This window comes from Zea mays, chromosome 6, assembly GCF_902167145.1.
Source record: "Zea mays cultivar B73 chromosome 6, Zm-B73-REFERENCE-NAM-5.0, whole genome shotgun sequence".
In the NCBI taxonomy this organism is placed as follows: Eukaryota; Viridiplantae; Streptophyta; class Magnoliopsida; order Poales; family Poaceae; genus Zea; species Zea mays.
Window position 1 is genome coordinate 6,646,703 of NC_050101.1, and position 27,776 is coordinate 6,674,478.

At 53.6% G+C, this 27,776-nt stretch overlaps 1 protein-coding gene and 1 long non-coding RNA gene across 2 annotated transcripts; one reads left to right on the forward strand and one right to left on the reverse strand.

Moving 5' to 3' along the window:
- On the forward strand, positions 1–27,240 carry LOC103628936 (uncharacterized). The gene is made up of 3 exons (XR_554010.3): positions 1–215; positions 26,772–26,924; positions 27,000–27,240. It is a non-coding gene; the product is annotated as an uncharacterized lncRNA (long non-coding RNA).
- Positions 498–1,108, reverse strand: LOC103628935 (ferredoxin 5). The gene has a single exon (NM_001310218.1). The coding sequence runs from the start codon at positions 1,083–1,085 to the stop codon at positions 669–671; it is 417 nt and encodes a 138-aa protein (NP_001297147.1). The 5' UTR covers positions 1,086–1,108; the 3' UTR covers positions 498–668.
- Positions 27,241–27,776: the final 536 nt, after the last annotated feature.

The window sequence follows — 27,776 nt, forward strand, 5'->3', positions numbered from 1 at the left end:
TTATTTCTTTTTTTCTCTTCTCTCTCTCTTCTCATTCCTTAGTCGAGTTATTTGAAAAGGAGACGCCGCCCCTTCTCTATCCCCCTCTCAAACCCTCCCCTCAACCAAAATATTGAGCCAAATCCATTGAAACTTGGAGGACTTCATCATGTTGAGGTCCTCCACCTATTCCCTCCATTGATTTGAAGTTTCGCGAGTGGAATCGATAGATCGAGGTAAAGCTCTCTTCTCTATCTTTTGCCCTGATCTTTGGTTATAGCTAAGGTCTTGTGAATCCCTTTGAGTAAAAGGATCTTGTGGATGTAAGAAACATATTGCTCTAAGGGATTTCTCTAATTTATTGACGTACTCGACGAAAAAGGGTAATGAATCGTTCATGTGAGGTTGACCCGAATAGTTGAACGGCATATATTCCGTTCACTCTCTCTTCCTATCATTTGTTGAATCACCATTTGGTTATTCTTTTTATCTTATACCTGTGTTTTTAGTTCAAGAATGAAGAACTAGCCGGCGATAAATATTTAAAAAATATTTGAAAACAGAGGTAATAGTTTACAATACAGTTTGAAACGGACAAAAAAATTACATGCACAGCCAGTATTGAGACATCTTCTACTCTCCTGTGCTTGCAAGTCGACGTGATAATTGGCGGTGCTTTATTAATTTGCTTAGGAGATAAGGTCATCCTCCTTGTGCGTCTCGATGACGACGTCGGAGGTGGGGTACGCCACGCAGGTGAGCACCCAGCCGGCGGCGATCTGGCCGTCGTCGAGGTAGCTCTGGTCGGACTGGTCCACGGAGCCGGAGACGACCTTGCCGGCGCAGGAGGAGCAGGACCCCGCGCGGCAGGAGTAGGGCAGGTCGATGCCTTCCTCCTCGGCGTAGTCCAGGATGTAGACGTCGTCGGGCACCTGCAGCTCCACCTCCCCCTCCGGCGTGATGAGCTTCACGTTGTAGGTGGCCTGCGCGCGCAGCCTGCTGCTGGCGCCACCGCCACGGGTCATGGCCACGGTAGTGGGCGCTGGCGCGGCGCGGAGGGAGAAGGAGAAGGCCGGCGCGCGGGGGCTGCTCAGGACGGTGGCCATTTGTTTGCTAGCTGCGGGTAATGGCTGGAGTGAGCGGCTGCTAGTGCTGGTCTGGTGGACAGATAGCTTCCCTGCCCCAGATATGCGAATGAGATGATGGATGGAGTGAGTGCAGCCAGCGTGTAGGCTCTTATCTTCTTGGCGCCAGAATTTATTTCGTCCACCCATTCAAAAGACGCCGTTCGGCTGGCTTGCTTACAGTGGATGCCCACATAGCATTCCAATTTATTTTGGAAATCGGACTCCGACGCTCGCTATATGGTTGGATCTTTGTTGCGACGGGACTTTTCTTTGAATATACTGTACCTGTTATTTTTTATTTGTCGTGGTTTAGTGCAAAAATAAATTAGTCATCAACAAATATTTGAGAATAAAGATAGTAGATAATAATAAATACGTAAAAAGTTAGTTCGTCTGGTGAATGAAAGAGCAACTCTGATTCAAGCCCTAAACACAAACAAATTAAAATATAGGGCTTGTTCAACAAAAAATATCTCCAACAAGAGCCCTATTTCAATAAAATCCATCCAAACATGTTAGGGCCCAACCTCGTGAGTACTATATTTGTGTCGGCGTTTCGAGACCGGGAGTCCCTAAGCCGACGAGTGAATGTCGCCGCGTGCCCCAGCACAGATGGGTCGACGCGAGGCCGAGCGCGAAGGGGGGAAAGTGAGGCGACCGGAGACCGGCGTGAGAGAGGTGGGAATCCCGCGGCCTTCGTGTTCGTCCCGCGCCCAGGTCGGGTGCGCTTGCAGTAGGGGGTTACAAGCGTCCACGCGGGAGAGGGAGCGAGCGGCCTCACGCGAGCGCCTGTCTCGTCCTCGTCCCCGCGCGGCCAACCCTCTCTAAGAGGGCACTGGTCCTTCCTTTTATAGGCGTAAGGAGAGGATCCAGGTGTACAATGGGGGGTGCATCAGAGTGCTACGTGTCTAGCGGAGGAGAGCTAGCGCCCTAAGTACATGCCGTTGTGGCAGCCGGAGAGATTTTGGCACCCAGCTGGTGTGATGTCGTGGCCGTCGGAGGAGCGATGGAGCCTGGCGGAGGGACAACTGTCGGAGCTGTTGAGTCCTTGCTGACGTCCTCTTGCTTCCGTAAGGGGGCTGAGAGCCGCCGTCGTCACGGAGTATGCGGGGCGCCATCATTGCCTATCTGGCAGAGCGAGCCAGATGGGACACCGGTCTTGTCCCCCGTGGCCCGAGTCAGCTCGGGGTAGGGCGATGATGGCGCCTCCTGTCAACGTGGCTGGTCTGCGCCCTAGGTTGGGCGATGTGGAAGCTCCTCCGAAGCCGAGGTCGAGTCTGTCTTCCGTGGCCGAGGTCGAGTCCGAGCCCCTGGGTCGGGCGAGGCGGAGACCGTCGGCTAAGGCTAGGGCGTAGTCCGAGCCCTGGGGTCGGGCGAAGCGGAGTTCGTCGTCTTCTGGGGATGAGCCCGAGTCCGAGCCCTGGGTCGGGCGGAGCGGAGTTCGCCGTCTTCCGGGACTTAGCCCGTGTCCGAGCCCTGGGTCGGGCGGAGCGGAGTTCGCCGTCTTCCGGGACTTAGCCCGAGTCCGAGCCCTGGGTCGGGCGGAGCGGAGTTCGCCGTCTTCCGGGACTTAGCCCGAGTCCGAGCCCTGGGTCGGGCGAAGCGGAGCTTCCTATGGTGCCTTCGGCCGGGCCTGACTGCCTGTCAGCCTCACTCTGTCAAGTGGCACCGCAGTCGGAGCGGCGCAGGCGGCGCTGTCCTTCCGTCAGGCCGGTCAGTGGAGCGGCGAAGTGACGGCGGTCACTTCGGCTCTGTCAGCTGGGGGCGCGCGTCAGGATAAAGGTGTCAGGCCACCTTTGTATTAAATGCTCCTGCGATTTGGTCGGTCGGTGCGGCGATTTGGTCAGGGTTGCTTCTTGGCGAAGACATGGCCTCGGGCGAGCCGGAAATATATTCGCCGCTGGAGGGGGGCCTCGGGCGAGACAGAAATCCTCCGGGGTCGGCTGCCCTTGTCCGAGGCTAGGCTCGGGCGAGGAGTGATCGAGTCCCTCGAACGGACTAATCCCTGACTTAATCGCACCCATCAGGCCTTTGCAGCTTTATGCTGATGGGGGTTACCAGCTGAGAATTAGGAGCCTTGAGGGTACCCCTAATTATGGTCCCCGACAGTAGCCCCCGAGCCTCGAAGGGAGTGTTAGCACTCGCTTGGAGGCTTTTCATCGCACTTTTTTGCAAGGGGACCAACCTTTCTCGGTTGCGTTTTGTTCCGGTGGGTGCGCGCGAGCGCACCCGCCGGGTGTAGCCCCCGAGGCCTCGGAGGAGTGGTTTCACTCCTCCGATGTCTTATTGCCTCGCGTAGTGCTTCGGCTGGTCTGGTCATTCCCTCATGCGAGCTGGCCGTAGCCCGGGTGTACGGTCGGGTCCCAAGTTCTCGGGCTGGTATGTTGACGCTGTCAACGGTTCGGCCGGAGCCAGGTTTGCGAGAGCAGCCCCCGAGCCTCTGCACAGGGCGAGAGGGCGATCAGGGACAGACTCGACTTTTTTACATACGCCCCTGCGTCGCCTTTCCGCAAGGAGGAGGGGGGGAAAGCGCCATGTTGCCCTCAATGGGCGCCGAACATGGTGTTTCCGGTGAGCTGCAGGCGGGTAATCCGAGTGGACGTCCGTGCCCCATTCGTTAGGGGTCGGCTAGGGGCCCGGAGGCACGCCCAAAAGTACCTGCGGGTGATCTGCCGGACCCGGTCCCCTGGCGACGGGGTCCGAGGGCTCGATGCCTCCCTCTGATGGGATTCCGTTACAAGATCGTTCCCGCTGGTCTCGGAAATGTCCTAGGGTACCTCGGGAGTGCAGCCCGAGCCTTGGTTATGTATCGAACGTACCCATGGTCATCCCTCGCTCTGTGTCTGAGGCGACTGTGAACCCTTCGGGGGCCAGCCTTCGAACCCCTGATCAGTAGTGGGCGCGGAGCCCGAGTAGCCTGAGGCGGTCGTTGAACCCTTCCGAGGGGCCGGCCTTCGAACCTCTGACCAGTAGTGGGTGTAGGGCCCACGTGATCTGAGGCGGCTGTCGAACCCTTCCGAGGGGCCAGCCTTCGAACCTCTGATCAGTAGGGAGGCTCGGAGCCTGGTTCCTTCACGGGGAAGGATCCTTTTCGGGATATCCCCCTTTCCCGGTCCCTGTTGCAAGAGAGAGAAAGAGGAAAAAGGAAAAGGATACGAAATCGAACGACGCGGTGTACCTTTTTTGTCGCGGTCATTATGGCAAAGGCGAAGCGTCGTTCGCTTCTCCTGCCAGAGGCGCCGCCTGTCCCGCCGCGGAGTTAATGCTACGGGGCGAGTGGTTCGCGGGGCGGCCGTTGCGCGTGCGCGAGCCGTTCGAGGAACGGAACACGGGCGCGTTGTCTTCACGCCGTGAGAGAGGGTTCTCTCGTTGCCGCCGGTTGGGACGTGAGCTTGGCTGACGACGCGGCCGCTGCTCCTGCCCGCCTGCCACCGCCATTACTGCCGGCCCATTTTCGGCCGCATTGACCATCGCGCCAGGCTGGCGCTGCTGGGTCGTGCGCTGGGTCGCCTCGAGTCGCGGTATTGGTTCCGCAGTCGAGGAGGCGCGGTGGTGGCACAAGTGGCGGTGCAGTTGCATGCACGAAGCACTCGGCGCGCCGGTTGCATGACGCGTGGGCCTGGGTCTCCATGCCGGGCGTGTTGGCAGTCGGAGAAGTGCGCCCACTTGGCGCGGTTGCATGCCGCCTGCATGGCTGCCCGCCCTCTCGCCCGCTGGTCTGGGCAAAAGTGGAAAGTCGCTTGTAACCGCTGGGCGGTTGTACGCACCGCGCACGACGATTTGGCTTCTTCTGCTTTGAGCCGGCTTGCATGACGTATGGGACCCAGCCTCCGCGCCATAGGAGGAGGGCCTTGGAGCGTGTTGGAGAAGACTCAGCCCGCGACGGTTGGGGACACAAGTAAGGAGAGTCGCCTTTAAAAGGAGGGTGACCCCCTTAGAAGGCGACCATGTCTTCGCGCTTCCTTACGCATCGCGTCTTTCCACCTTCCAAGCCCCCAGATGGGGGATACCCGCCGTCTTTCCGCCTTGTCGTCGGGGGAACGCAACTCCGCGGGAGTTGGTACCTTTCGGCCATCATTCGGCTTCAAGGATTTTCATCATGCAGCCCGGCTGCACCCCTCCGCCGGCGGTCACCCAAGACGGTGACCTCCAGTTTGATGGTGGGGGAAAGCGAGTCGGGCTGCAGCCTCTGCCCCTCCCTCAGCCTCAAGGATTTTCATCACCAGGGCTGGGGAGGGGAGTGTGTCGAGTTGGGGCTGGCCCATGCGTGGGCGGCGGCCCGCTCCTTCCCTCAGTGATCGGGGGGAAGGGCGGTTGTTGTCTGTGGCACCAGCAGCTGCCGCGTGCCTGGCTCTCGGACGCGAGTGGCTTCGGAGCCGCTCCTGGCGCCGGCGTCTGCCACGGCAGCTGGAAGAGGTTCTTCCGCCGACGAGATAGCCAGGGCCGCCCACGGATCGACCTCCAACTCTACGGCCTTCTGCCCGTCCTTGCCTCACGAGTTTGGGCATAGGCGGGGGCCTCCTGGCAGCAGCATCCGCCCTGAGGTCATCGCTGCCGCTGTTTGGCCCCCTGGAGCAGAAGTCGTCGTCGTCGCCGCTGCTGGAGCGGGCGACGGCGCGCCGTTCGTCGGTCTTCTGTTGCTCCGCAGGCCCCCCCCCCATCGAGTGGGGTTGTTCATACCTGCGGAGGTGGAACCGGAGTTCCGTTTGTAATGGCACTTTGAATGCCAGTGTTTTTGTTCATTGTGGCTGTCGAGGCCTGAACATGTATGTAATTTTGGCACGGAGCCGTGTTTTTTCCTCATTTTCGAGCACTAAGACTCGCCTGTTGGTTGTCTGAACCGCTTCACCAAGCGTGAGTCGCCCCGTGCAAAGGTGACGAGTGAGGTATCCGTATCCCGGAGGCGTAGGAGTCCCTCGGCTCGGTCGGCCTTGTTGCCCGAGGCTTCTCTTGCTCAGTTAAAGGAACCCATCGGCCGCTCTTCGATGAGCCGAGGCCAGGGGTAGCGGTGTCAGCGCGAACAGAGGCAGAGTTGGCTTTGAAAAGAAGACCTGGTCGGCCGGAGCCTGGCCGGGTCGTCTGTTAGCGGGACCGACGCTGGAATTGACCAGCCGAGGCCTCGGGTCGGGCTGACGTCCTTGGAGGACAGCTGGCCGAGGCCCCGGGGTGACCGGCCGAGCCGCCTGCTCGGGCCGGATTCCCGGAGAAGACCCTGGCAGCGATGGCCTGGGCTTGGTGATGACGCCGTCCTTCAGAGTGGAGATCTTCGGACCGCGTCGCCGTCCGAGGCTAGGTCGGACCTCGCCGAAGGTGTTGTCGACGCCGAGGGTGCTACTGCTCCCTTCAAGCGTCAGGATCCGAGCCTGCGGGATCGGATTGTCTTGTAGCGTGTGTTTCCTGCGGCCGCCGAGGCCAAAACACACCCTCACCGTGTTGTAAAGCTGCGTCTCTTTTCCTCTTGTTTCGAGTACCTGGACTTTTTTGTCGGTGACAGAAATGTTTGTGCGAGCGAGAGTTGCTTCTCGCGGAAGGTGATGAGTGAGGTATCCGTATCCCGGAGGCGTAGGAGTCCCTCGGCTCGGTCGGCCTTGCCGCTTACGCGCACTCTTACCCGTCCATGGGGCTCTGTCACCGACGCAGTCGAGAAGGCTCGAAGAATCGCTTCAGCAGAAGAGCTTTCGAATGTGAAGACTTGTTCGGTCCGCGGAATCACTTATCCGAACATGAGTTACTTATCGCAGAAGGTGATGAGTGAGGTATCCATATCCCGGAGGCGTAGGAGTCCCTCGGCTCGGTCAGCCTTGGCTGCTTACGTGTACTCCGTCGTTTTCAGGATCCACTTTCGAAGTAGTCAAAAAGCACGAAAGACATTCTGGCAGAAAAGATCTTTTTTCGAGGAAAATTTCGACGCAGAGGGGGTTCCCCCCTTTTAGCCCTCGAGGGAGGGTCGGGCTTTGCCGAGGCGAGGCCGACCCTTCCTTGATGACTAAACTTTGCGTGAGAGCGAGGTATATGAACAACTTGAAAACATCTTAAGGGTAGAAGCGACGTAGCTGTTGGATGTTCCAAGCGTTGCTGTAGACCTCGCCTTGACTGTTGGCCAGCTTGTATGTTCCGGGCTTCAGAACTTTGGCGATGACGAACGTCCCCTCCCAGGGGGGCGTGAGCTTGTGCCGCCCTCGGGCGTCTTGTCGTAGCCGAAGCACCAGGTCGCCCACCTGGAGGTCTCGGGACCGGACCCCTCGGGCGTGGTAGCGTCGCAGGGACTGCTGGTACCGCGCCGAGTGTAGTAAGGCCCTATCCCGAGCCTCTTCCAGCTGGTCCAGCGAGTCTTCTCGACTAGCTTGGTTGCTTTGGTCGGTGTAGGCCCTTGTCCTCGGGGAGCCGTACTCCAGGTCTGTGGGCAAGACGGCCTCGGCCCCGTAGACTAGGAAGAACGGCGTGAAGCCCGTGGCTCGGCTCGGCGTTGTCCTCAGACTCCAGACCACCGAGGGGAGTTCCTTCATCCATCGCTTGCCGAACTTGTTGAGGTCGTTGTAGATCCGAGGCTTGAGCCCTTGTAGAATCATGCCGTTGGCACGCTCTACTTGCCCATTTGACATGGGGTGAGCCACGGCGGCCCAGTCCACCCGGATGTGGTGATCCTCGCAGAAGTCCAGGAACTTTCTGCTGGTGAACTGGGTGTCGTTGTTGGTGATGATGGAGTTCGGGACCCCGAAGCGATGGATGATGTTGGTGAAGAATGCCACCGCCTGCTCGGACCTGATGCTGTTTAGGGGTCAGACCTCGATCCACTTGGAGAATTTGTCGATGGCGACCAACAGGTGCGTGTAGCCCCCGGGTGCCTTCTGCAAGGGGCCGACGAGGTCCAGACCCCATACAGCAAAAGGCCAGGTGATGGGTATCGTCTGCAGAGCCTGAGCGGGCAGGTGGGTCTGCCTTGCGTAGAACTGACACCCTTCGCAGGTGCGGACAATTCTAGTGGTGTCGGCCACCGCAGTCGGCCAGTAGAAGCCTTGTCGGAAAGCATTCCCGACGAGGGCTCGAGGTGCTGCGTGATGGCCGCAAGCCCCCGAGTGTATCTCTCGAAGGAGTTCCTGACCTTCGGTGATGGAGATGCATCGCTGGAGGATGCCTGAGGGGCTGCGGTGGTAGAGCTCCTTCCCATCTCCCAGCAAGACGAACGACTTGGCACGCCGCGCCAACCGCCGAGCTTCGGCTCGGTCGAGGGGTAGCTCTCCTCGGTGGAGATATTGCAGGTACGGGGTCTGCCAGTTTTGATCAGGCGTGACCCCGCTTTGCTCCCCCTCGACGCGCAGTGTCTCGCCCTCAAGGGCCGAGGGTACCTCGGGCCGAACCGAGGGTGCCTCGGGCTATGCCGAGGGTGCCTCGGGCTATGCCGAGGGTACCTCGGGCTGGGCCGAGGGTGCCTCAGGCTCGGGCGTATCGTCGATCTTGACGGAGGGTTGATGCAGATCCCGGGAGAAGACGTCCGGGGAACCGATGTTCGCCCCGAGGCTATTTTAGCCAGCTCATCTGCAGTCTCGTTGTAGCGCCGGGCGATGTGGTTGAGCTCGAGCCCGTAGAACTTGCCTTTCAGGCACCGAACCTCATCGCAGTAGGCCTCCATCTTCGGGTCGCGGCAGTGGGAGTTCTTCATGACTTGGTCGATGACGAGCTGTGAGTCACCGCGAGCGTCGAGGCGTCGAACCCCTAGCTCGATGGCGATCCACAACCCGTTGACCAGAGCCTCATACTCGGCCACATTGTTGGACGCCGGGAAATGGAGGCGTAGCACATAGCGTAGGTGCTTCCTGAGGGGCGAGATGAAGAGTAGGCCTGCACCGGCTCCTGTCTTCATCAGCGACCCGTCGAAGAACATGGTCCAGAGCTCCGGCTGGATCGGAGCTGTTGGGAGCTGAGTGTCAACCCATTCAGCTATGAAGTCCGCCAAGACCTGGGACTTGATGGCCTTCCGAGGGGCGAACGAGATTGTCTCGCCCATGATTTCCACCGCCCACTTTGCAATCCTCCCTGAGGCCTCCCGGCACTGGATGATCTCCCCCAGGGGGAAGGATGACACCACAGTTACCGGATGAGACTCGAAGTAGTGTCGCAGCTTCCGCCGCGTTAGGATCACCGCGTACAGCAGCTTCTGAACTTGTGGGTAGCGGATCTTGGTTTCGGACAGTACCTCGCTGACTAAGTAGACTGGCCTCTGAACGGGCAATGCATGCCCCTCTTCTTGCCTCTCGACCACAATCGCGGCGCTAACCACCTGAGTGGTCGCGGCGACGTAGACCAAGAGGGCTTCTCCGGCAGCTGGGGGCACCAAGATAGGCGCCTTTGTGAGGAGCGCCTTCAGGTTCCCGAGGGCTTCCTCGGCCTCAGGGGTCCAAGTGAAGCACTCGGCCTTCCTTAAGAGGCGGTACAGAGGGAGACCTCTTTCGCCGAGGCGTGAGATGAAGCGGCTCAGAGCCACGAGACATCCCATGACCCTCTGTACGCCTTTCAAGTCCTTGATGGGCCCCATGCTGGTGATGGCTGCGATCTTCTCCGGGTTGGCTTCGATGCTTCGCTCGGAGACGATGAACCCCAAGAGCATGCCTCGGGGCACCCCGAAGACACACTTCTCGGGATTGAGCTTGACGCCTTTCGCCTTGAGACATCGGAATGTCACTTCAAGGTCGGAAAGGAGGTCGAAGGCTTTCCTCATCTTGACTACGATGTCATCGACGTAGGCCTCGACCGTGCGGCCAATGTGTCCGCCGAACACATGGTTCATGCACCGCTGGTACGTCACGCCCACATTCCTCAAGCCGAACGGCATGGTGACATAGCAGTACATACCGAAGGGTGTGGTGAAAGAAGTCGCGAGCTGGTCGGACTCTTTCATCCAGATTTGATGATACCCTGAGTGGGCATCGAGGAAAGACAGGGTTTCGCACCTAGCAGTGGAATCCACGATTTGATCGATGCGAGGCAGAGGGTAGGGAACCTTCGGACATGCCTTGTTTAGACCAGTGTAGTCTACACACATCCGCCATTTCCCCCCTTTCTTTCTCACAAGCACAGGGTTGGCAAGCCATTCGGGATGGAATACCTCTTTGATGAACCCTGCCGCCATTAGCTTGTGGATCTCCTCGCCTATGGCTCTGCGCTTCTCCTCGTCGAATCGGCGCAGAGGCTGCTTGACGGGTCGGGCTCTGGCTCGGATGTCCAGCGAGTGCTCGACGACATCCCTCGGTATGCCGGGCATGTCCGAGGGACTCCACGTGAAGACGTCGGCGTTCGCGCGGAGAAAGTCGACGAGCACTGCTTCCTATTTGGGATCGAGCTCGGAGCCGATCCGGATCTGCTTGGAGGCGTCGCCGCTGAGGTCGAGGGGGACGGCCTTAACCGTCTCCGCTGGCTCAAAGTTGCCGGTGTGACGCTTCACGTCTGGCACCTCCTTAGAGAGGCTCTCCAGGTCGGCGATGAGGGCCTCGGACTCGGCGAGGCCCTCGGCGTACTCCACACACTCCACGTCGCATTCGAACGCGTGTTTGTACGTGGAGCCGACGGTGATGACCCCGCTGGGGCCCGGCATCATGAGCTTCAGGTAGGTGTAGTTGGGGACGGCCATGAACTTCGCGTAGCATGGCCTCCCCAGTACCGCGTGGTAGGTTCCTCGGAACCCGACCACCTCGAACGTCAGGGTCTCCCTTCAGAAGTTGGAGGGTGTTCCGAAGCAGACGGGATGGTCGAGTTGTCCGAGGGGCTGGACGCGCTTCCCGGGAATGATCCCATGGAAGGGCGCAGCGCCTGCCCGGACGGAGGACAGATCGACACGCAGGAGCCCGAGGGTCTCGGCGTAGATGATGTTGAGGCTGCTGCCTCCGTCCATGAGGACCTTGGTGAGCCTGACGTCGCCGATGACGGGGTCGACGACGAGCAGGTATTTCCCCGGGCTCGGCACATGGTCGGGGTGATCGGCTCGGTCGAAGGTGATGGGCTTGTCGGACCAGTCTAGATAGACTGGCGCCGCCACCTTTACCGAGCAGACCTCCCGGCGCTCTTGCTTGCGGTGCCGAGCCGAGGCATTCGCCGCTTGCCCACCGTAGATCATGAAGCAGTCGCGGACCTCGGGGAACTCTCCTGCCTGGTGATCTTCCTTCTTGTCGTCGTCGCGGGCCCTGCCACCCTCCGCGGGTGGCCCGGCCCTGTGGAAGTGGCGCCGAAGCATGACGCACTCCTCAAGGGTGTGCTTGACGGGCCCCTGGTGATAGGGGCACAACTCCTTGAGCATCTTGTCGAAGAGGTTGGCACCTCCGGGGGGTTTCCGAGGGTTTTTGTACTCGGCGGCGGCGACAAGGTCCGCGTCGGCGGCGTCGCGTTTCGCTTGCGACTTCTTCTTGCCCTTCTTCTTGGCGCCGCGGTGAGTTGACGCCTCGGGGGCATCTTCCGATGGGCGGCCCTGGGGCTGCTTGTCCTTTCGGAAGATAGCCTCGACCGCCTCCTGGCCGGAGGCGAACTTGGTGGCGATGTCCATCAGCTCGCTCGCCCTAGTGGGGGTCTTGCGACCCAGCTTGCTCACCAGGTCGCGGCAGGTGGTGCTAGCGAGGAACGCGCCGATGACATCCGAGTCGGTGATGTTGGGCAGCTCGGTGCGCTGCTTCGAGAATCGTCGGATGTAGTCCCGGAGAGACTCTCCCGACTGCTGTCGGCAGCTTTGGAGGTCCCAGGAATTCCCGGGGCGCACGTACGTGCCCTGGAAATTGCCGGCGAAAGATTGGACCAGGTCATCCCAGTTGGAGATCTGCCCCGGAGGCAGGTGCTCCAACCAGGCGCGAGCGGTGTCGGAGAGGAACAGGGGGAGGTTGCGGATGATGAGGTTGTCATCGTCCGTTCCACCCAGTTGGCAGGCCAGACGGTAGTCCGCGAGCCACAGTTCCGGTCTTGTCTCCCCCGAGTACTTTGTGATAGTAGTCGGGGGTCGGAACCGGGTCGGGAACGGCGCCCGTCGTATAGCCCGGCTGAAGGCCTGCGGACCGGGTGGTTCGGGCGAGGGACTCCGATCCTCCCCGCTGTCGTAGCGTCCCCCACGCCTGGGGTGGTAGCCTCGGCGCACCCTCTCGTCAAGGTGGGCCCGACGGTCGCGGTGATGGTGCCCGTTGCCGAGGCGACCCGGGGCTGCAGGCGCTGTGTTGCGCGTGCGCCCGGTGTAGACTGAGGCTTCCCGCATGAATCGGGAAGTCGCGGCATGAGGTTCTGAGGGGTACCCCTGCCTTCGGGAGGCGGAGCTCTCGACCCGTCGGACCGCGGCGCCTTCCAGGAGATTCTTGAGCTCTCCCTGGATTCGCCGCCCCTCGGTGGTTGATGGCTCCGGCATCGCGCGGAGAAGCATTGCTGCTGCCGCCAGGTTCTGGCCGACCCCACTAGATGTGGGTGGCGGCCTGACCCTGACGTCGTCGGTGATGCGGTGCTGGAAGCCCTAGGGTAGATGACGTATTTCTCCGGCCGGAGGTTGGCCCGCCCATGCCTGCCCGACGTCCCGGCGGATCGGCTCAAGCGCTCCTGCTCCCTCGTCGAGCCTGGCCTGCGCCCCACGGATTTGCTCGAGCTGTGGGTCATGGCCCCCCGCCTGAACGGGGACCACAGCTAGCTCCCGTGGGATGTCAACGCGAGGCACCGGCCTAGGGAGATCACCGTCCTCCGGCATGCCGAGATGGTTGCCTTCGGAGGGACCCCCTAGATCGACGTGGAAGCATTCGCGACTTGGGCCGCAGTCCTCGTCGCTGAGGCTACGGCTTCCGTCGGAACAATCGGAAAGGCAGTAGTCGCATGCGGTCATGAAGTCCCGCATGGCACTGGGGTTGCCAAGTCTAGAGAAATCCCAACAGAAGCTGGGCTCGTCGTCTTCCTCGGACCCAGAGGGCCCGTAGGTCGAGACGTCCGTCAGCCGGTCCCAAGGTGACCGCATACGAAACCCCAGAGGGTTTGGACTCGCCTCGACGAGAGCGCCCGCCAAAGCGAAGCCGCTAGGCGGGTCGAGGCTGAATCCGAAAGACATGGGATTGGAATCGACCGGTACCTCTTGGTCGACGGGCGGTGATGAAGTCACGTCAGGGACTGACTACACCATCGTCTCAGGTATGAGGGTGACATCCAGCAAGCCTTTCGCGAGCGCGCTGGCGTCGTCCGTTTGCTCGGAGTTGGCGTGTCGCGGGGAGACGGCGCTCGCCTTCGTCTCAAACGCGAGGTCGATGCCCGACGCGCCCCCCGTTGGGGCGCTGGGGCCGTCGACTCGCTCGACAGTCGACGAGGCGCTGCCTTCTGCTTGGCCTTGGTTGCCCCGCCTCCTCCTCCGTTGGCGGGGGAGAGGACGGGGCGAGCTCGAATGTTGTTCTTCCACCACGCGGGGAAGATGTCGTCGATTCCGCCGCCGGCGGGCGGGCTGTCGGCCGCCATTGTCGTTGGCGCGCGGCGGTGGAAGGAGTATCATGTCGTAGCTGCCGTCGAGAGACATGAACTCAAGACTCCCGAAACGGAGCGTCGTCCCGGGTTGGAGAGGTTGCTGGAGACTGCCCATCTGGAGCTTGACGGGAAGCTGTTCGTCAACACGCAGCAGGCCCCTACCTGGCACGCCAACTGTTGGCGTTTCGAGACCGGGGGGTCCCTAAGCCGACGAGTGAATGTCGCCGCGTGCCCCAGCCCAGATGGGTCGACGCGAGGCCGAGCGCGAAGGGGGGAAAGTGAGGCGGTCGGAGACCGGCGTGAGAGAGGTGGGAATCCCGCGGCCTTCGTGTTCGTCCCGCGTCCAGGTCGGGTGCGCTTGCAGTAGGGGGTTACAAGCGTCCACGCGGGAGAGGGAGCGAGCGGCCTCACGCGAGCGCCTGTCTCGTCCTCGTCCCCGCACGGCCAACCCTCTCTAAGAGGGCCCTGGTCCTTCCTTTTATAGGCGTAAGGAGAGGATCCAGGTGTACAATGGGGGGTGCAGCAGAGTGCTACGTGTCTAGCGGAGGAGAGCTAGCACCCTAAGTACATGCCGTTGTGGCAGCCGGAGAGATTTTGGCACCCAGCTGGTGTGATGTCGTGGCCGTCGGAGGAGCGATGGAGCCTGGCGGAGGGACAGCTGTCGGAGCTGTTGAGTCCTTGCTGACGTCCTCTTGCTTCCGTAAGGGGGCTGAGAGCCGTCGTCGTCACGGAATATGCGGGGCGCCATCATTGACTATCTGGCGAAGCGAGCCAGATGGGACACCGGTCTTGTCTCCCGTGGCCCGAGTCAGCTCGGGGTAGGGCGATGATGGCGCCTCCTGTCGACGTGGCTGGTCTGCGCCCTAGGTTGGGCGATGTGGAAGCTCCTCCGAAGCCAAGGTCGAGTCTGTCTTCCGTGGCCGAGGTCGAGTCCGAGCCCCTGGGTCGTGCGAGGCGGAGACCGTCGGCTGAGGCCAGGGCGTAGTCCGAGCCCTGGGGTCGGGCGAAGCGGAGTTCGTCGTCTTCTGGGGCTGAGCCCGAGTCCGAGCCCTGGGTCGGGCGGAGCGGAGTTCGTCATCTTTCGGGACTTAGCCCGAGTCCAAGCCCTGGGTCGGGCGGAGCGGAGTTCGCCGTCTTTCGGGACTTAGCCCGTGTCCGAGCCCTAGGTCGGGCGAAGCGGAGTTCGCCGTCTTCCGGGACTTAGCCCGAGTCCGAGCCCTGGGTCGGGCGGAGCGGAGTTCGCCGTCTTCCGGGACTTAGCCCGAGTCCAAGCCCTGGGTTGGGCGAAGCGGAGCTTCCTATGGTGCCTTCGGCCGGGCCTGACTGCCTGTCAGCCTCACTCTGTCAAGTGGCACCGCAGTCGGAGCGGCGCAGGCGGCGCTGTCCTTCCGTCAGGCCGGTCAGTGGAGCGGCGAAGTGACGGCGGTCACTTCGGCTCTGCCAGCTGGGGGGCGCGTGTCAGGATAAAGGTGTCAGGCCACCTTTGCATTAAATGCTCCTGTGATTTGGTCGGTCGGTGCGGCGATTTGGTCAGGGTTGCTTCTTGGCGAAGACAGGGCCTCGGGCGAGCCGGAAATATATTCGCCGCTGGAGGGGGGCCTCGGGCGAGACGGAAATCCTCCGGGGTCGGCTGCCCTTGTCCGAGGCTAGGCTCGGGCGAGGCGTGATCGAGTCCCTCGAACGGACTGATCCCTGACTTAATCGCACCCATCAGGCCTTTGCAGCTTTATGCTGATGGGGGTTACCAGCTGAGAATTAGGAGCCTTGAGGGTACCCCTAATTATGGTCCCCGACAATTTGAGACTCCAGAAGTGCTGGCCCAATATTGTTACCACGTTTTCCAACTTCCACGGAGCTTTCACGCAGGCTTCCATCTCCTATTCTCTCGGCTCCGTTGGCTCGCACATCGTCTGCGGGTCGGGAACTGCAACGTTTGCCGCATCATCCGGCACGATTTCTCGTCGACGATAGAGTCCAACAAGGACGACGGAGGCGGAGTGAGGCACTGAGAGCACCTAGAGGGGGGGTGAATAGGTGATCCTGTAAAGCTTAAACTTATAGCCACAAAAACTTGTTAAGTGTTAGCACAATAAATGCCAAGTGGCTAGAAAGGAGTCTCAACAAAACACAATACCACAAGAGATCAATCACAGAGTTGACACAGTGGTTTATCCCGTGGTTCGGCCAAGACCAACGCTTGCCTACTCCACGTTGTGGCGTCCCAACGGACGAGGGTTGCAATCAACCCCTCTCAAGTGGTCCAAAGACCCACTTGAATACCACGGTGTTTTGCTTGCTTTTTCTCTATCCCGTTTGCGAGGAATCTCCACAACTTGGAGCCTCTCGCCCTTACAATTGAAGTTCACAAAGAACACAGAGCAAAGGGGGAATGAGCAACGCACACAAGACTTCAAAAGATCAGAGCAACAACGCGCACACAAGTCGCAACAAGAGCTCGCAACACAACTCAAAGAGTTCGCAACTCAACAAGAGCTCTAGATGCTATCACAATGAAACGAATGCGCGAGAGCGATGTCTTGGTGCTTAAGAATGTTGTAGGAATACTTGGTGTGTTCCTCCATGCGCCTAGGGGTCCCTTTTATAGCCCCAAGGCAGCTAGGAGCCGTTGAGAACAAATCAGGAAGGCCATCCTTGCCTTCTGTCATCGGGCGCACCGGACAGTCCGGTGCACACCGGACAGTGTCCGGTGCCCGATTCCTTTCCTTAAATGGCGAAGCCGACCGTTGCAGGTCTGGGAGCCGTTGGCGCACCGGACATGTCCGGTGCACACCGGACAGTCCGGTGCCCCCTTCCGACCGTTGGCTTGGCCACGTGTCGCGCGCAGAATCCGCGGCCGACCGTTGGCCCTGGCGACCGTTGACTCACCGGACAGTCCGGTGAATTTTAGCCGTACGCCGTCAGCAAAATTCCCGAGAGCGGCCTCTTCGGCCGAGGCAGCCTGGCGCACCGGACACTGTCCGGTGCACCACCGGACAGTCCGGTGCCCCAGACCGAAACAGCCCCTTGGCTGTACATAGCCAACTCTTTTTCTTCCTGTTTCCAATACTTAGACAAGTATATTAGTACACAAAACCAATGTACTAAGACATAGAAACATACCTTTGCTCTTGATTTGCACTTTGTCCATCCACAAGCATGATTTCACATTTAAGCACTTGTGTTGGCACTCAATCACCAAAATACTTAGAAATGGCCCAAGGGCACATTTCCCTTTCAATCTCCCCCTTTTTGGTGATTTATGCCAACACAACATAAAGCAACTAGAACAAGTGCAAAATCACTTCAAATAAAAATAAATTTGAGTTTTATTCAATTTTGGCATATATGGATCATCCTTTGCCACCACTTGGTCTGTTTTTGCAAATCAAACTCAAATCTCTATCTCTAGGTCAAACACACATGTTGAAGCATATAGAGAGTTATTCCAAAAGAGATTGGTCACAGATTTCAAAAACTCCCCCTTTTTCCCATAATCAACATTTCTCCCCACAACAAGCCAACTTTTGATAAGAGAGACAATAAAAGAGTTTTGCCAAAACGAAAAGCTCTATTCTACTATTTTCAAAATCTCAAGTGGTAGCTGATCCATTTATCGCTTTGGCCTTTATTTTCTCCCCCTTTGGCATCAAGCACCAAAACGGGATCAATCTTGGCCCTTTTAACCCCATTGCCTCACCAAAATCTTCAATTAAGAGTACAAAGGCAATAAGATCATAGAGATGAACTTGGAATAAGTTACCCTCTCATCGGAGTGCAGTGGAAGTCTTGCATGGTCCAAGTCCACCTTTTCCCTTTCAATTCTCCTTCGAGACTAAATCAAGCAAACTCAAACAAATGGTTAGTCTCAAAGGGTCAAGTTGTAGCACATCTCCCCCTAAATGTGTGCATCACTTGCAAAAGGACTTGTGAGGTCCGGGGAGTGCTTGTACAACTTGAGCACCATCAATAAGCAACAAAATGCATAAGGAACATGATCAATGGCATAAACACATGTATGCTATAAGTCAATCCAAGTTCCGCGAATCTAAGACATTTAGCTCACTACGCAGCCTGCAAAAGGTCTTCTCATCTAGAGGCTTGGTAAAGATATCGGCTAGCTGGTTCTCGGTGCTAACATGAAACACTTCGATATCTCCCTTTTGCTGGTGGTCTCTCAAAAAGTGATGCCGGATGTCTATGTGCTTTGTGCGGCTGTGTTCAACAGGATTTTCCGCCATGCGGATAGCACTCTCATTATCACATAGGAGTGGGACTTTGCTCAGATTGTAGCCAAAGTCCCGGAGGGTTTGCCTCATCCAAAGTAGTTGCGCGCAACACTGTCCTGCGGCAACATACTCGGCCTCAGCGGTGGATAGGGCAACGGAAGTTTGTTTCTTAGAATTCCATGACACCAGGGACCTTCCTAAGAATTGGCACGTCCCCGATGTACTCTTCCTATCGACCTTACATCCAGCATAGTCGGAGTCTGAGTATCCAACTAAGTCAAAGGTAGACCCCTTTGGATACCAGAGCCCGAAGCAAGGCGTAGCAACTAAATATCTAAGAATTCGCTTTACCGCCACTAAGTGACACTCCTTAGGATTGGATTGAAATCTAGCACACATGCATACGCTAAGCATAATATCCGGTCTACTAGCACATAAATAAAGCAAAGAACCTATCATGGACCGGTATGCTTTTTGATCAACGGACTTACCTCCTTTGTTGAGGTCTGTGTGTCCGTCGGTTCCCATCGGCGTCTTTGCGGGCTTGGCGTCCTTCATCCCAAACCTCTTTAGCAAGTCTTGCGTGTACTTCGTTTGGGAGATGAAAGTGCCGTCCTTGAGTTGCTTCACTTGGAACCCAAGGAAGTAGTTCAACTCGCCCATCATCGACATCTCGAATTTCTGCGTCATCACCCTGCTAAACTCTTCACAAGACTTTTGGTTAGTAGAACCAAATATTATGTCATCGACATAAATTTGGCACACAAACAAATCACCATTGCAAGTCTTAGTAAAAAGAGTTGGATCGGCTTTCCCAACCTTGAAAGCATTAACAATTAGAAAGTCTCTAAGGCATTCATACCATGCTCTTGGGGCTTGCTTAAGTTCATAGAGCGCCTTAGAGAGCTTACACACATGGTCGGGGTACCGTTCATCCTCGAAGCCAGGGGGTTGCTCCACGTACACCTCCTCCTTGATTGGCCCGTTGAGGAAAGCGCTCTTCACATCCATTTGGTACAACCTGAAAGAATGGTGAGCGGCATATGCTAGCAAGATACGAATTGATTCTAGCCTAGCCACAGGAGCAAAAGTCTCCTCGAAATCCAAACCTGCGACTTGGGCATAACCTTTTGCCACAAGTCGAGCCTTGTTTCTCGTCACCACCCCGTGCTCGTCCTGTTTGTTGCGGAACACCCACTTGGTTCCCACAACATTTTGCTTGGGACGAGGCACCAGTGTCCAAACTGCATTGCGCTTGAAGTTGTTGAGCTCCTCCTGCATGGCCAACACCCAGTCCGGATCTAGCAAGGCCTCCTCTACCCTGAAAGGCTCAATAGAAGAGACAAAGGAGTAATGCTCACAAAAATTAACTAATCTAGATCGAGTAGTTACTCCCTTGCTAATGTCACCCAGAATTTGGTCGACGGGATGATCCCTTTGAATCATCGCTCGAACTTGGGTTGAAGGTGCCGGTTGCGCATCTTCCTCCATCACATGATCATCTTGTGCTCCCCCTTGATCACACGCCTCCTGTTGATGAACCTGTTCATCGTCTTGAGTTGGGGGTAGCACCATAGTTGAGGAAGATGGTTGATCTCGTTCATCTTGTTCCTGTGGCCGCACTTCTCCAATCGCCATAGTTCGTATAGCGGCCGTCGGAACATCTTCTTCATCTACATCATCACAATCAACAACTTGCTCTCTTGGAGAGCCATTAGTCTCATCAAATACAACGTCGCTAGAGACTTCAACCAAACCCGATGATTTGTTGAAGACTCTATACGCCTTTGTATTTGAGTCATAACCTAACAAAAACCCTTCTACTGCTTTGGGAGCAAATTTAGAATTTCTACCCTTCTTTACTAGAATGTAGCACTTGCTCCCAAATACACGAAAGTACGATACATTGGGTTTGTTACCGGTCAGTAGCTCATACGACGTCTTCTTGAGGAGGCGGTGAAGATAGACCCTGTTGATGGCGTGGCAAGCCGTGTTCACGGCTTCCGACCAAAATCGCTCGGGGGTCTTGAACTCTCCAAGCATAGTCCTCGCCATATCAATTAGCGTCCTGTTCTTCCTCTCTACCACACCATTTTGCTGTGGTGTGTAGGGAGCGGAGAACTCATGCTTGATCCCTTCCTCCTCAAGGAACTCCTCCACTTGAAAGTTCTTGAACTCGGACCCGTTGTCGCTCCTTATCTTCTTCACCTTGAGCTCAAACTCATTTTGAGCTCTCCTGAGGAAGCGCTTGAGGGTCCCTTGGGTTTCAGACTTATCCTGCAAAAAGAACACCCAAGTGAAGCGGGAAAAGTCATCAACAATAACTAGACCATACTTACTCCCTCCTATGCTCAGATAGGCGACAGGTCCGAAGAGGTCCATATGCAGCAGCTCCAGGGGTCTTGAAGTGGTCATCACATTCTTGCTGTGATGTGCTCCTCCCACTTGTTTACCTGCTTGACAAGCTGCACAAGGTCTATCTTTTTCGAATTGCACGTTAGTCAAACCTATCACGTGTTCTCCCTTTAGAAGCTTGTGAAGGTTCTTCATCCCCACATGTGCTAAGCGGCGATGCCACAGCCAGCCCATGCTAGTCTTAGCTATTAAGCATGCATCTAGACCGACCTCCTCTTTTGCAAAATCAACTAAATAAAGTTTGCCGTCTAATACACCCTTAAAAGCTAGTGAATCATCACTTCTTCTAAAGACAGACACATCTACATTTGTAAATAGACAGTTATACCCCATGTTGAATAATTGACTAACAGATAGCAAATTATATCCCAAGGACTCAACTAAAAACACATTAGAAATTGAGTGCTCATTTGAGATTGCAATTTTACCTAATCCTTTTACCTTGCCTTGATTCCCATCACCGAATATAATTGAATCTTGGGAATCATTATTCTTGACGTAGGAGGTGAACATCTTCTTCTCCCCCGTCATATGGTTTGTGCATCCGCTATCAATAATCCAGCTTGAACCCCCGGATGCACAAACCTGCAAGGCAAATTTAGGCTTGGGACTTAGGTACCCAACTCTTGTTGGGTCCTACAAGGTTAGTGCAAATATCCTTAGGGACCCAAATGCAAGTTTTATCACCCTTGCATTTTGCCCCTAACTTTCTAGCAATTACCATTCTATCCTTTCTATAAATTGCAAAGGAAGCATTCAAAGCATGATATATTGTAGAAGGCTCATTAACTTTCCTAGGAATATTAACAACATTCCTTCTACCAACATTTCTATCATGCACAACATGAGAACTAGAAGCAGTCATAGCATAAGAATCATAAGCATGTGAATCATAAGCATCATAACTTCTAAAAGCATTTCTAGAATTTTTTCTATCATGATACAAAAAGGCATGGTTCTTTTTAACACTAGTAGCCATAGGGGCCTTCCCTTTCTCCTTAGCGGGAATGGGAGTCTTATGGCTTGTTAAGTTCTTGGCTTCCCTCTTGAAGCCAAGTCCATCCTTAATTGAGGGGTGTCTACCGATCGTGTAGGCATCCCTTGCAAATTTTAGTTTATCAAATTCATTCTTGCTAGTCTTAAGTTGGGCATTAAGATTAGCCAATTCCTCAGTTAGTTTGGAAATTGAAACTAAATGATCACTACAGGCATCAACATCGAAATCTTTACACCTAGTGCAAATCTCAACATGTTCTACACAAGATGTTGATTTACTAGATTTTTCTAGTTTAGCATTTAAATCATCATTTTTGCTCTTTAAACTAGCAATTGAATCATGACATGTAGACAACTCACAAGAAAGCATTTCATTTCTCTTAATCTCTAATGCAAGTGATTTTTGTGCTTCTACAAATTTGTCATGTTCCTCATACAACAAATCCTCTTGCTTTTCTAAAAGCACATTCTTATCATTCAAGGCATCAATCAATTCATTAATTTTGTCTATCTTAGATCTATCTAAACCCTTGAATAAGCATGAATAGTCTATGTCATCATCATCACTAGACTCATTATCACTAGAAGGAGCATAAGTGGAGTCTCGAGTACTCACCTTCTTCTCCCTTGCCATAAGGCATGTGTGACGCTCGTTGGGGAAGAGGGATGACTTGTTGAAGGCGGTGGCGGCGAGTCCTTCATTGTCGGAGTCGGAGGAGCAATCCGAATCCCACTCCTTTCCGATGTGTGCCTCGCCCTTGGCCTTCTTGTAATTCTTCTTCTTTTCCCTCTTGTTTCCCTGTTCCTGGTCACTATCGTTATCGGGGCAGTTAGCGATAAAATGACCAATCTTACCGCACTTGAAGCATGAGCGCTTTCCCTTTGTCTTGGTCTTGCTTGGCTGCCCCTTGTGACCTTTTAGCACCGTCTTGAAGCGTTTGATGATGAGAGCCATCTCTTCATCATTAAGTCCGGCCGCCTCAATTTGTGCCACCTTGCTACTTGTTGCCTTGAGAGCAAGGGGTTGATGCTCGTTGATCGGTCCATTCAAGGCGTCGTCCACGTATCTTGCCTCCTTGATCATCATCCGCCCGCTTACGAATTTTCCGAGTACCTCCTCGGGCGTCATCTTCGTGTACCTGGGATTCTCACGAATATTGTTCACGAGATGAGGATCAAGAACGGTAAATGACCTTAGCATTAGGCGGACGACGTCGTGATCCGTCCATCGCGTGCTTCCATAACTCCTTATTTTGTTGATAAGGGTCTTGAGCCGGTTGTATGTTTGGGTTGGCTCCTCGCCCCTTATCATTGCAAACCTTCCAAGCTCGCCCTCCACCAACTCCATTTTAGTGAGCATGGTGATGTCGTTCCCCTCGTGAGAAATCTTGAGGGTGTCCCATATCTGCTTGGCATTGTCCAAGCCGCTCACCTTATTGTACTCGTCCCTGCACAAAGAGGCTAGCAACACAGTAGTAGCTTGTGCATTTTTATGAATTTGTTCATTAATAAACATAGGGCTATCCGAGCTATCAAATTTCATTCCATTCTCTACAATCTCCCATATGCTTGGATGGAGAGAGAATAAATGACTACGCATTTTGTGACTCCAAAATCCGTAGTCCTCCCCATCAAAGTGTGGAGGTTTGCCAAGAGGAATGGAAAGCAAATGCGAATTCGAACTATGTGGAATACGAGAATAATCAAATGAAAAGTTCGAATTGACCGTCTTCCTGTAGTCGTTGTCGTCGTCCTTTTGGGAAGAAGAGGATTCGTCGCTGTCGTAGTAGACGATCTCCTTGATGCGCCTTGTCTTCTTCTTCTTCCCATCTTTACGTCTGTGGCCCGAGCCAGAGTCGTTGGATTTGTCATCTTTTGGCTCGTTGACGAAGGACTCCTTTTCCTTGTCGTTGATCACGATTCCCTTCCCCTTAGGATCCATCTCTTCGGGCGGTTAGTCCCTTTCTTGAAGAGAACTGCTCTGATACCAATTGAGAGCACCTAGAGGGGGGGTGAATAGGTGATCCTGTAAAGCTTAAACTTATAGCCACAAAAACTTGTTAAGTGTTAGCACAATAAATGCCAAGTGGCTAGAAAGGAGTCTCAACAAAACACAATACCACAAGAGATCAATCACAGAGTTGACACAGTGGTTTATCCCGTGGTTCGGCCAAGACCAACGCTTGCCTACTCCACGTTGTGGCGTCCCAACGGACGAGGGTTGCAATCAACCCCTCTCAAGTGGTCCAAAGACCCACTTGAATACCACGGTGTTTTGCTTGCTTTTTCTCTATCCCGTTTGCGAGGAATCTCCACAACTTGGAGCCTCTCGCCCTTACAATTGAAGTTCACAAAGAACACAGAGCAAAGGGGGAATGAGCAACGCACACAAGACTTCAAAAGATCAGAGCAACAACGCGCACACAAGTCGCAACAAGAGCTCGCAACACAACTCAAAGAGTTCGCAACTCAACAAGAGCTCTAGATGCTATCACAATGAAACGAATGCGCGAGAGCGATGTCTTGGTGCTTAAGAATGTTGTAGGAATACTTGGTGTGTTCCTCCATGCGCCTAGGGGTCCCTTTTATAGCCCCAAGGCAGCTAGGAGCCGTTGAGAACAAATCAGGAAGGCCATCCTTGCCTTCTGTCATCGGGCGCACCGGACAGTCCGGTGCACACCGGACAGTGTCCGGTGCCCGATTCCTTTCCTTAAATGGCGAAGCCGACCGTTGCAGGTCTGGGAGCCGTTGGCGCACCGGACATGTCTGGTGCACACCGGACAGTCCGGTGCCCCCTTCCGACCGTTGGCTTGGCCACGTGTCGCGCGCAGAATCCGCGGCCGACCGTTGGCCCTGGCGACCGTTGACTCACCGGACAGTCCGGTGCACACCGGACAGTCCGGTGAATTTTAGCCGTACGCCGTCAGCAAAATTCCCGAGAGCGGCCTCTTCGGCCGAGGCAGCCTGGCGCACCGGACACTGTCCGGTGCACCACCGGACAGTCCGGTGCCCCAGACCGAAACAGCCCCTTGGCTGTACATAGCCAACTCTTTTTCTTCCTGTTTCCAATACTTAGACAAGTATATTAGTACACAAAACCAATGTACTAAGACATAGAAACATACCTTTGCTCTTGATTTGCACTTTGTCCATCCACAAGCATGATTTCACATTTAAGCACTTGTGTTGGCACTCAATCACCAAAATACTTAGAAATGGCCCAAGGGCACATTTCCCTTTCGGGCACACGCGCTGATAGTGTGTAGGGCCATCACGGGGAGGATCCACCGCCCGCTGGATAACCTGTGAGCAGGGGCGGAGCCAGAAAGAAGATATAGGAGAGGCCAACAAGACCATAGTATATAGTAGTGTAAGAAATAATAATAATTATAAGTATCAAATCAATCCTATGTATATAGTAAGTAAAATTTTAGTAATTTTACATTCACATAATTTAAATTCAGCAAAACAAATTGTTAAAAGAACTCACATGTTTTACTTGAGTGCTACTCTGCGTGTTTGAATTGCATCGAAGTCATCAATAAGTTTATCTGTTGCAAACTGAATTGCTATCTCCTTCTCGATGTAAGTTATTAAGCAATTTCTTAAGAACTCATCTTCCATCCTACTTTGAAGCCTTGTCTTAACAAGTTTCATCGCAGAAAAGGCACGCTCCGTCGTTGCTGTTGAAACTGGTAGAGTTAGAACAAGCCAAATCAACCTGTTGATGAAATGTATGAGTTTTTCTGTACCGATAGAAAAATAATTAACTAAATTAAATATAAAATGGTATATAACCTGTCGATCAAATAACATTCATCTGATTTCCTAGTTTCTGCTAGCCGGCGACAAAGATTAGCAACAGTTGTCAAATTCTGAAACTTCGAATTTGTAGGTACATCAAATTCATAATGTTGCAACTGAAGCCTTAAGGTACTTCTTTCTTGCTCAGAAAAATCAGTAGGGTAAAACTTTGAAGCAAGAGAGCACACATCATTAATTTTCAATGAGTTGAATGAATTCTTAGGATCTAAAGAAGCACATAATATCAGAAGTTCTGTAACTTGTTCACTAAACCTGTGGTTTAGTTCTTGAGCTTGTTGATCAACTGCACTAGTGAAAATATCATATCTATAGTGATGTTCAATTGTGATCTCATTCCCTGCACGAGATCGAATGTAGTCCACATATAATTCAGTCATGTTTGGAACAATGATTTCGTGCTTATTGCAAAATACTGTCACATCATTAATAAGTCTATCCCAACCATGGTCTCTCATGTTCTGAATCAACCTTTTGGTAGTGGCAACATCATCCATAGCATTCACAATGTCCTGAGATTTATGTTGTAGCTTTTTGCAGAGTAAATCTATAAGCCCCATTAATTCCTTCATAACATGCATAATAAATATAAAGTCAAATGACATCATCAGCTTAATAGCACCAGCAGCCTTCGCACGTCCAGCAGCTGTGGTTCCTGAACCTTTTGCAATAGCAATATCTTTCAGCACTAAGAATGTCGGCTTGTAAAGCTTTATAAGGCTACAAATGGAATTATAATGAGAACTCCACCTAGTTTCACCAGGACGTTGCAGAGTTCCAATTTGATTAATACCTCTTCCTGTTTCAATCTCGTTAAGCTCAATGAGGTGCTCTATTTCAGCAACTTGATTAGCACGTAGATCATCATTTCTCTTAGTAGAAGACACAACCGTGTTGACGATAAGAGCAAGATGTTCAAAAAAATTATGAACTTATGTTACCTCTTTAGATGCAGCTACAAGAGCTAGCTGTAATTGATGAACAAAGCAGTGAACATAATATGCATAAGGGCACTCTTCTACAAACTTTGCTTGTAATCCATTCCACTCTCACAACATATTACTAGCACCATCATATCCTTGTCCACGAATATTTTGAACATCTAATTTATGATGTGATAAAACAAAGTCCAATTCCTTCTTAAGAGTGGCAGATGATGTATCATGAACATGAATAAGATCAAGAAAACGCTCTCGAATGAAACCCCCTTTGTCAACAAACCGAACAACAAGTGCCATTTGTTCTCTTCTTGACTTGTCTCTTGATTCATCAACAATCAAGCAAAATTTGGCATCACCAATTTCATCACGAATAGTTGTTTGCACATTAAAAGCTATAAGGTCCAATATCTGCTTCTGAATTTGATGTGACGTGTATTTAGCATTCTGTGGAGCATTACTCAATACAACAGCTTTGACCTCCTCATCATATGATGCAATTAGCTTTACCATCTCAAGAAAATTACTTTGGTTCTTTGAATTAGCAGACTCATCATGTCCACGAAAGGGACAAGCTTGAAATACTAACCAACGGACTGCATCAATTGATGTTCTAAGCCGCAATCTATTTGCCTTGACTTCATCACTTGTTTGCTTCTCAAGAATCGGTTCAATATGGTATAACCGATTCTTCAAATTATCATAGCATTTAACAGAATACCGATGAGCTGACCCACTCTCTCCTACATGAATTTTGAAGGCACAATTATCCCCACTTTTAACCTTCTTCCAATTTTTAAATCCTTTGACAGTAAACACATCAGATCCTGCTTTTCCTACTGGCTTCTTAGATAAAAAGCAAGGAAAGCAAAAGGTTGCATCTTTTGTTGGCGAGTATTCTAACCAAGAAAAAGTTTCAAACCACTGTGACTGAAACCTCCGTGGATGATTCTTTGGACCTGAAGGTGGGTATACATCTCTAAAAAATTGGTATGGGCCATGTTTCATGTATGCTCTAATAACTTGTTCTTGCTTATCAGGGGTGTAAGAAAAAATCTGGCAACGTAAGCCTGGGTCTCTTTCTACAACCAACACACCAGTATCTTCAAAATTTACTCGACGAACCTTAGGAGATGGTTGTTCTGGAGCTTCCTCTTATTGTGCAGCAAGCCAATTAGCAATTTCATATTACTCAGAATCAGAACTATTTTGTTCTTGTTCTCTTGGGACATCGACAACAATATCTTTATTATAAAAAATATCAATTGTTGTTCTTTTGAATACCATGATTGTCCTTTAAGATAAAAACATAATATGACAAATTAGCATCTACCGATACATACATTACTCAACCAATATCGAGTAAATTAAAATATTAAATAAATAAAGTATTGCACAGTGCACAACAAAAACAGTAGTCAAATGATTGAAACCTTTAGAGTAGATTGTGCTGAAGAGGAGGCCTGAACAGTAGACAAATTAAATAAATTAGCTATCTAGGCATCTACCGATACATGACGGTGGGGTTGAGGAGATCGGCGAGTACTAGCGGGCAGCGGTCAGCGGATGATGGAGAGCGCCAGCGCAGCGCTGGCCGCCACGCACAGGCGCACAGCCCCGATGCTACGGCCTACGGTTGCCTGCTTGACTGCTTCACTGCTTGGCGGCGAGTCAGCAAGACCGCAAGAGGAGAAAGCAGCGAGCGTCGAGTAGGTCTGCAGGTGGATTCGTGGTGCACAATGCACTGATGCCTATAGGCTGCGGCGACTAAAATAAATTAGGTCAGCACAGAATTAGGAATAAACAACGGTGTGAAC